Source organism: Pteropus alecto, unplaced genomic scaffold, assembly GCF_000325575.1.
Source record: "Pteropus alecto unplaced genomic scaffold, ASM32557v1 scaffold95, whole genome shotgun sequence".
Classification (NCBI taxonomy): domain Eukaryota; kingdom Metazoa; phylum Chordata; class Mammalia; order Chiroptera; family Pteropodidae; genus Pteropus; species Pteropus alecto.
The window spans coordinates 15,510,624-15,520,623 of NW_006441071.1; the positions used below are offsets into that span (position 1 = coordinate 15,510,624).

The following is a 10,000-nucleotide window of genomic DNA, read 5'->3' on the forward strand; positions in this document are numbered from 1 at the left end:
CTGTCCCAGGCCCGCTGCTCCCACAGGCACACTGCCCCACACTCACTGCCTTGGGCTTGCAAGGTGGCTTAGGAGCCAAGCACACGAAAATCACCTGGCACCCGAGGAAAAGGCCAGGAACTGTGAATACCGTCTGCATTTCACCTCCTGGAGTCAGCCCTGTGTTAAGGTTTGAAAGAGACCAGTAGTACCATATCGCTTATTCTTTTTCATCTGGGTGGCTTTGTTTTTTACAGCGCAACTCCTGAGTCTGGCCCCTCACCCTAAATCAAGTCGTGTTAAAGCCAGCCCCAGTTTTTTAATTCATGAATAACCGAAGTCTTTCCCACTTTTTCGTTTTCTTCTAGCTTTTAGTTGCAGAAGGTTTCCCAACCCTGCCTGGACCAATGATCCCATAACACTCATAAACTTGTAGGTACATCTGTTTCTCTTTTTTGAAAAAAAAAAAAAAAAAAAGTCAAAATTTAAAATAAGGAAGTAGACAAGACAGGACTCAATCAAGCTGGAGCTGAAAGGCCCAGAGTAAGTATAATGATGCCAGGAGGTGCGGGGTAGGAGGTAAAATAAAATAAAGGCAGTTTTCCAAAACTCCTAACTTCTCTCCACATAGGTCTCGTTTACACCTTTATAGGAGAAATAAACAGAAAAGATCCTACTTTTCTATTTGATCCTGCTCTCTTATTCCTAACCAAATACAATGTTTTTGATTTCTTTTTCCTTTAAGAACATTTTAAGAACTTGTATATTTATTTTGATGACAGATGTGGACCTAAAAAGAATCTATAGCTACAAATCTTTCTTCTCACAGCCAGAGGTGACCCAGGACACTCTCCTGGGAGAAATGGTGAGGGTATGGGAAGGGAGCCTCAATACAAGAATGTAACTTTAGCTGCTCACCTTGGTCATGACCCTTAACTTTCCTCAGTTCTTGAGCCCACGTCCTGAAAGGTTAGCTTAGCTTGTTAAGGCTGCTGACTCAGATACACTGAGAGCTGAAAGATGTTCACTCTTCCCATGACAGTTTCATGGGGAGAGGGGAGGGGGTTTGAAGAGGACGAAAAGGGAATTAAGCAGAAGAATAAATGAATCAATGGCATATATGTAAAGAAGTTTAAATTAGAATTTGGGGCTCAATCAAAATCTAATAATTCCAGGCCAATCACGGATGGAAATCAAAGAGCAGGGGAAATGCACAGCTAAAAAGAAAAAAGAAATGTTTAAATCCATAGGTAGAGGTAACAACATAAGAATATGAAAATTCTCCTTAAAATCATCCCCACATGGAAAGGGATGTTCAACATACTACACAGATAAAATAACCTCCATTCCTTTAAAGACTCTTGAAGCATAATTTGAGAGAGAGATTTTTTTCTAGCTACAAAACCAAGTGTGGGTGTTAATGTGTCACTCCCTGAATAGGATTTTTTTTTTTTCTCCAATGGTGTTCAGCAAACAGACCTTTCTCTATTGCATGCATTTTCTCAAGATTTTCTGGAGAGGAAAAAAGATTTTTGTGCACCTGCATTTATAGCCAACAAAAAAAAGCTTGTTCCCACAGCTATGGGCTAAAGAGGCCCTTTGCAAAAAGACCAACCACATTTTAGACAGAGATTACAAAGAAATAGATCTCCACAATTTTCCAGAAGATATTTAGAGATTCCTAATGGTCTGTGAACTTAATAGTTTGAATAGTTTCACTTACTTCTCTAAATGTCCTGAGCTACTTGTCCAGAAGTATCTGATATATTCCTAAATATGCATGGTATGTTACGTACAAATAGACCATAATAAAAACAACTGCAAAAAGGTATAATACAGCAACCACCAGTCTTATCCAGGCAGTTTTCTCTAACTTAAATCCCAAATGGGCTTTCTTACAAAGTAATGCATAGAAATGATCCACTTGTATGCTCGCCTTCCTAACGGAAAACAACTCTTTTCTTTTCCTGCCCATGCCCACCACTGGATTGATGACTGGCTTTAAAAAAGAAAGAAAGAACGAACGAACGGAATTATGGGGTCAAACCAATTCAAAGAAGAAAACAAAAATCATAAACACAAATGTGCAAGGTATGCAACATGACCAGCTAGAAACTGAGCCCTTGGTCCCTGAACAGCTCGGTCTCCCAGAGCCATCACTCTGACCTCTCCTTATAGTAAATCCTATTCTTCTTTGCAATTACTTGTTTTCAATTTGGAGGGCTCAGGCTATCCCTGAATACTTAAGAGAGCACCAGGTCTGGTTTGTCCAGTTGAAACTGGGCTCCTTCTTTTATCTTCCCAAACGCTGTATCCTCCTGCTGCAGCTGCTGCTGCTGCTGTGCCTTTCTTCCTGCCCTCACTACCCACTCCTAGAATTGTTTTGGTTTCTTGACTCTTTAGAAACCATGAATTTTGGCTATCCCAAAGAATGGTTTGAAGAGCACAGGATGTGAAAGGAATCCGCTCTTAGACTAGGACCCCAAAACCCAAAGCCCTATTACAGGAGTGCTGCTGGGCAGGTGGCCACCACAAAATGCTACCACTAACAAACTCAGACTCCTGCTCCGGTGCTGGGGGAAATCGAGACCAGGAAACTGGAAACATAAGGGTTAAAAAAAGTTATTAGCAGGGATCAACTTCTAGAACTGAGACAAAACTCTCCTAGTTAACTTTTTCTGACCTAAAGGAGAAAAACAAAATAAACTTACAGAAAACAGATACCTGAGGTGGAAAGCGTTACAGAGAAATGCTTATATCCTATCTTGGATTAAATATCCACAAAATCCATGTTCAGTAAATTCTCTTCTGTCCTTAAAATACCCAGTTCTGCTCTTCACATAAAATGCTCTCAGAGATTCAGGCCTAGAGAGTACAACTGAACAAAAGGGCAGGGGAACTGTGCCTGCCAGGCTTCCTATCAACTCACCCCCAAAACGAGTGAGTCTGCATTTCCCCAGCTCCACACAGCAGTCTACTGCTCCTGAAAGCTTCTTTCCAGAAGCCAGAAGCTTTTGCAGACCTCCACAAGCTCCTTGGAGGTGTATAAGAGTGTGGGGTGAAGGCAGCTCTACCACAGTTCTACCTACAGGGATCCTGGCTTGCCACCGTCTTCCTTCTCAGAATTCCAGTATACCCCTTAGACCCCTCTCTGAGAAAATGCGCTTTTTTTCCTTTGTACCTTTGCCACAGTGAAAGAGAAATATCAAACTCATGTCCTTTGAATTCCAGAGCCTAAAATTAAAGGAAGACTTGGGCTAGGCAGGACAGCAAGCTTGAGATTCCCCAGGAGAAGAGACTCCACTGGGGTCTACAGGCTCTGGAGGCCTAGAGGAAGAAAACATGAAAACAGGGGTTGGGGTGGGGGGATCTTTCCATCTTCAGGGCTCAGGGCAGACTACCCTTTTTAAAACACCACAGAGGGAGAAGAAAAGGGGTGAAGAGAGACAAGAGGAAGCCAGAGAGCCTTTACTCCGAATCTGCAATTTAGCAGAATGAGGCCCAAGCCCACCTAGTACAGAGAAAGGGCTTTCCAGAGGGTGGCCTTCCTCACTGTAGGTCAAGTGGTCAAGTTTTGTTTGTTTCTTTAAACCACAGAAACAACTCAAGGCAGCCTGAAGAAAGGTGTTAAAGGACCCAAGCAGTTCTGCAAAAGGAGTTGACTGGGATTTCCAGATTCTGAGAATCCTTATTACTATTGCTTCTAAATAAGGCTTCGAAATTTCAACAAACTGCAAGTCTGGAGGCCACAGTGCTCTTCTAGACAAGCTTCGGGTTCGCTCCAGTTCCTCCGGATTCAAGAAGCACGCCCAGCTCAGAGTCAGCTAAGCCTTGGGCTTTGGCTCCGTCCCTGCACCTACCCGTCCCAACCTCCAAATTCAAGGCTCTATAAAACCCGCTACCGGGAAAACTTTGCCGCACGGTGGTGTGTATGCCCGCGTGGATTTTAATATGGTCCTGTCTCAGTGTCTTTATTTACCCGCTGAAACGAGCAAGTTCCCCTTTAACCTGGGAGTGACACTTGGCGAGCCCGTTGCAGCCCCGCCGTTTGGCTTGCCCGAGGCGCATTTCCGCGGGCGCCCGGGTTTTACCGCCGGATCCAGACTGATGGCTTGCTCTACGCGGAGAGTAAAAACCGGATTGGCGGAGTCTGGGGAGGAAGGCCCGGCCAGACCCGCTTTCCTAAACTTGCCTCCGGGCCTCCCAGGCAGAGCCCCGGAACTCCGAAGTGCTTTCAGCCTCATGCAGGACCCGGGCTCCCGCCTCGCGGAAGCTCTTACCTGGCTTGGCGAGCGGTGCCTGCAGCGCCCCGGGCTGGGGCTCGGCGGCCCAGCGTAGCGCGGCGGCCGCAGCCAACTCGACGGCGGGACGCGACGGCGGCGGCGGCGGCTGAGATGGCTGCGAGGTAGGCGGCGGCGGGGCGGCGTCCCCCGACGGAGGGGGTCCCGGCAGGGCGCGCAGCGAGTCGGGGATGAGACTCTCGAGGCTCTCGTTGGCCTGCTGCCGGCGCAGCGCCACCTGCGCCGCCATGACCCGCTGCCGCTCGATGATGAGGATGCACTTCTCACAGGTGCAGTCCTTGAAGCGGCAATAGCGCTTGTGGCCCTTGAGCCAAGACAGCACGCCGTGGTTGCGGCAGCGCGCGCACTTGGGCGTGCGCTGCAGGGGCGCCCGCGGCGGCTGCGACACCGGGCCGCCCATGTACAGATAGGGGGAGCCGTAGCCGTTCATGCCCTAGCTGGTTCAGAGGAGGCCTCCGGCGGCTTGGCCCTTGGTTCCGCAGCCCTGGCGGCCGCGTGCGCCCTGGGATGGCCCGAGGAACAGCAGCCTTATTTACGGCTCCCACGGCGTCCGCAGCCTCAGCCTCCCGCTGGTACGCCAGCAATCCCACGCCGGTCGAGCCTCTTCCAGCCGCTGCTTTGGCCAGCACGTCCTCCCTCGCCGAGGCGCTGCGGCGGCTGCAAGGAGCCGGCAAGAGCGCTGGTTAAGGTCTGAGCCAGCTGGTCTGCAGCTCCCGCGCGCGCAGCCGGGGCCCAGCACCTCCTCCACCGCCCTCCCCCCACTCCTCCTCCCTCCCACTGCCACCCCCACCCCCAGGGTCCCGGTCTTGCACTCCCCACCCCACGCCTTCCTCCTTCCTCGCGCCCCTCGGGTACCAACGCATCACCTTCCTTGCCACCTGCAGCCAGGCCGCTCTCGCGGGGGCGCTCACGGCCCCCCTCCTCCAAGCTCTGCGCTTCCTCTACCCCGGGCGGGAGGGAATGCGGCGCTCCGGGACGCAGCGGTGCACACGGGGCGGAGAAGGGGAGGACCGGCGGGGTGAGCGTGGCGAGCGAGGTGGCTTCTTCCCTTCGCTCCTTTCCCCTCCCTCCAGGCCTGATTTAGCGACACCCAGCCTGAGGCTGCTTTCCCAGCACTTGGCTGAAGAAACTCAGCTCCACGAGAACCGGAGCCTACTGGGAGCGTTGCGGGTGCATTCGGGACCCGGCATGAACCCAGAGGGTTTTAAGTTGGGGCGGGCCAGGCCCCACGGCCACTGGGAGTAGGGTAGTGAAATTGGTTTGGGAAATTTGGACTCTTTATTTCCTTTTGCAACATTTTAAAAAATAACCTTAATCTTGCAGAAAAAAAATAAACATTTTTGAAGACCTGCTGACCCAAGGATGACAACCTATTTTGCAGGCACAGTCCACCCTCTCTGGCGCCGAGTTTATTTCTTTGTCCACCTCCCCATGTTTTAATTAAAAAACAACGACAACAACAAAAACAGCTCAGTCTTGAAAGGCAGGGGAAGCACTCGTGTGGAGGATTTGTGTAAGTGCTGGGTCTAAACTTTCAGAGTAGACGAGGAAGCCACGATAGCACCCAAAAAGTTTCTGGATATTATCTCCCCTCTGCCCAACAGCCATTGAACCGTTAAATGGAGGTTTGCGTCACGCAGTTGAAATCTCCACGGACTCAATGACAGCCGTGGATAAAGAATGGAGCCAATCTTCTCCCCCACCTCCAATTGTCTTTGGGTAGGGTGAGAGGGGGTTCTTGCACAAGATGACAGCATAAAAGTTCGTTTAAACTGATATTTGTTTCTAATGTCCTTAAAGTATCGGTTTGGCCTAATGCAGACTTACCGCCACAAACGCACAGGGACGACTAACCCCCACACCACCTCGCAATCCAAGAAAACAAAAAATTAAAACATAGTTGGATACAGCGGCGCAGGGAAGCACAATGGTTTAGTACGAAGCAGGGGAGATGACAGTCCCGGAGCTGAGTCCGCATGATCCTGAGTGTACACACTAAGCTCATCTCTGGGCTATCTGGGCTAATCAAATGCGAGACGGGAGCGTAGATGAGTCTGCTGCTATGGTCAACCTTTTCGCTGCACAGCTGTCTTTGTCCCCTCAGGGAGGCTGCTTTTCTCTGCCCTGGAAGCAAACAATTAACCGGAAAATGGCCCTCTGTGTTGCCTGTGAATTCACCTAAAGCACCTGCAAGAGTTCTACTAGCCAACCCTCCTCCTAGAAGGATGATTCTGGGAGGGGAGGAGGGTTAAAAGGGAACCTGGTTGTGTGTGTTCTCTTGAATCCCTTAGCTGCCCTCGCCCCAGGTTCAGACTTGTTTGGGAGTTCGAGGTCGCTGGATGTTGACCTGGTGAGGTGTGAGCAGGAAACTCTTGCACAAGAGTGCTAACCCTAGTAGGCGTCCCTTCAAAGCCATCTGGGGCTGGGACCCCTAAGTCTTGGTCTTTCCTCTTACGTGCCCCAGCCCTCAACACCACCACCTCAATCCCTCTACTTCTCCCATCTTTGCCAGGAAAGCAAGCCCTAAAACAATGCAACTATAAGGAACTTCATAAACTTTCTTGGGACTGGAGGCAGAGTTCACCCGCAGGCCGGTGGGCCAGAGTCCGGAAAGTTGGGAGTTGGCAGGGAGTGCTCCATGTGACAGAAGCAGAAGGCCTAGAATGACACTGAATCTGGGAATGTTTGCGCTGAAATCTCTAAGTCCCTTGGGAACACAGGGACCACGGACTTCTTTCAAAGCTAATGTCTCCTGATTTTCTCCAAATAGCGAAACTGGGAGTAGAAAAACTTGGAAGTAAAGCGTATTTTTTAAGGAAAGCAGCAGAGTTCTGCACCAGTTTTTTTTGGGGGGGGGGGGGGGGGGGCGTAGATTCCTACTGGCAAAGCAACCTCTTTCCTCCCTGGGTCACCTAGCCACCCTATCCCTTTGCCACTCAAACAGTCTGGCATTATTTGGTCCCGGGGCCCCATTTCACTCCAGTGCACATCGGGGGCTGAGATCTAAATACTCATTTGATATAGCGCAATAATCCTTTTCTCATATTTGATGGGAGGGGGGGGTGGGCGTAGATTCCTACTGGCAAAGCAACCTCTTTCCTCCCTGGGTCACCTAGCCACCCTATCCCTTTGCCACTCAAACAGTCTGGCATTATTTGGTCCCGGGGCCCCATTTCACTCCAGTGCACATCGGGGGCTGAGATCTAAATACTCATTTGATATAGCGCAATAATCCTTTTCTCATATTTGATGGGAATGTTTTCCATATCCCAGTATTTGACAACATCTCCCTATAGGGACAGGTTTGTATTTATGTTGGTAAAATGTCCCCTGCCTCAAAGTCTATTGTAACCCAACACCTGACAACCTCGAATCCCATTTCTGTTTGCAGAAAGGGTTTATTCAAGCACATAATGGGATCCCAGCAGAAAGCCTTTTAGAACAAGGGGCTATGGTAAACTTCACCACATGAACTCCGTTTCCAGGGCTATTAAGCTTTTAATTGGAAAATAGCAGAGGAAATTTCAAGGTGACTATAACGTGTTAGCAGTTAGTACGGAGAAGAAAAGCCCAAGTGGGAATGAATGTAGAAAGCATATGGTCCGAATCACATTTAGGAGGAGCTGCCGGCTTCTACTAAGTCTCGGCAGCTTATACACTTATGGGAAAAATCATCAAAGACATTGGAAAGGGAGGAGGGGAGGATTACAAGTCAATGTAACCTCACTAGACTTGATCCACTCGCGTTTCGCTCTGGATGGGGTGTGCGCGTGTGTGCTTTCAACCCACAAGTAACTGGGTAGAACTGTGGCAGGTATTAATAGTGAAAATCTGAAAGATAATGTGTGTATATGGTTCTCTTTCTCTTGGAGCGCACACAATCCTGTGGTGTGTATCTAAAAGCTCGCGGAACACATGTGTCTTTGCTGGGAAATTGAACATGTTCTATGTTCTGACTCCAGATCTGGGAGTCCTGGTAGCTGCTCCACATCTCAAGAAACAATCAAAAGGACAGTTTCATATTGTACATCAGGAAATTTTCTGCTTTGCTGGCTTCTTATGGAGGGGGAGGTCAGGGTTCCTATTTTGCCGTTTTAATCGCGACCACGGTGACGCTGGAAGTCGGGGGCGTGCAGAAAGCCCTTTGAATGCAGGAAAAGGAGCCCTCTCTCTCTAAGTATGAACTTCTCAGCTTTCACGCTGTCCGTGCCTCTAGGCATCGCTCTTTGGCCAGCTTCAAATTGAAAGAAGGGGAACAAATGTCTAACGAAGCTATGGGACAACCAGCAATCGATTTGAGGTGACAATAATGCCCTTGTTCTTCCTCAGTTAATTGGGGACACTCGTGCGCACCGCCCCCCCCGCCCCAATGGCATCCCCGAAGCCGCCCTCTGAGCCGCGGGACAGAGGCCGCATGCGGCCGGGGGTGGGGTGGAAAGGGGTCAGGGGGACGACTGAACTTGCGTTTGGCCTATCCCTGGGACGACGCTCAACAGAAAGGTCCTAGGCGGTCCTGTCCTCACACCATTTTGGCAGTGGGAGACCAGAGGCTCTCCAGGGGCCTAGCCTTTTGAAGCAAACGGGGGCGAAGAACGGCCTGCAACCCCGCGGGCTCTGTGTAGCCTCAGTAGGTGCTGCTGCTGGGTCCTTCAAGTTCTCGAACTTTCGAAGCTAGGAGCGACTCACGCCTAAGAACGAGCGCTCCCACAGCTGCAGATTTTTCAGACCCAGCCGGGTCACAGGCCCCGCCCGCCCCCACCATTTTTTTTAGTGTGTGTGTGTGTGTAGCGAGGGGGATTCCTCCTGCATCGCTTTCTCAGAGGGGCTCACTGAGCGGCGATCTAAACCCCGCGCTTTCGAAGGAAGGGACCGGAAAAGCGCTTCCTAGGAGCAATTCCCACTGGGCCGGGATCCAGGGCCGCTTCCCCTGGAGATCCCGGGCGCAGCCGCTCACTCCCGGCTCTGGCCTCGGCGCCCGAGCAGCGCCCGCGGCCTCGGCCTTTCGGCCGCGCCGCTTATTCCCAACGGCCTGGGAGTTGGGGTTTGCGGCCATGTGCGCAGGAACACGCTGGAGTCGCACACACCCGAGGCCGCAGGAGGGCGTGGGGTGGGCTCAGGGCGTCGGTCACGTCCCCACACCATTTTGGAAGAGAATCGCAGTAGTGGCTTGGAGACCCTGTCTGCCTGCAGTGCAAATGGAGAAAGAAACTTGTACCCTCCAATATAAAATTAGAGCAGCGCAGGCTTTAGAAGTTTTAAATTAATCTTTCCCCTCTGACTTTAAAACAAAAAAAGCCAAGGAAACCTTAGAGCAACATTCAACGGACATTTTCTTTTTCCCACTTTCTTTTTCCCGGAGTGTTCGCTCTCGGGGGGCTGGTGTAGTTCTTCCCTAAGACAAGCCCTTTTTCCAGAACTCTCTGCCGCCTCCTCCCTCTTCTGCAGTCCCGGAACAAAAGCCGGCTGCGGGGAAAGTGGGCGGATGTGCGGGATTTCAAGAAAGAAGTCCCTACTCGGGTCAAAGGGCCCGGGAATAAAGAGAGAAAACGGCTGGCACCGCCCTCATCCCAGAGAAAGTGGGTGCGAACTCCGTGAACTGAAGCCACGCCCGCTGGAAAATAACGCGGCAAGGCTGAGACGCTGTGCGGGGTCTCCAGAGTCGCCCCAACCCAAGGAAGGTAGACAGATTCAGATACTCTTAGCCCAAGACCAAGCCTCCT

General features: G+C 50.7%; 1 protein-coding gene across 1 annotated transcript in view; it reads right to left on the minus strand.

Annotated features, from left to right (window-relative positions):
* DMRT3 (doublesex and mab-3 related transcription factor 3) overlaps positions 1 to 4,713 on the minus strand; it is a 13,826-nt gene extending 9,113 nt beyond the window's left edge. The window contains exon 1 of the mRNA XM_006918397.2: positions 4,260 to 4,713. Coding sequence (XP_006918459.1) covers positions 4,260 to 4,710 — 451 coding nt within the window. The 5' untranslated portion in view covers positions 4,711 to 4,713. The remainder of the gene's footprint in view (positions 1 to 4,259) is intronic.
* Between the last annotated feature and the right edge of the window lie 5,287 nt (positions 4,714 to 10,000).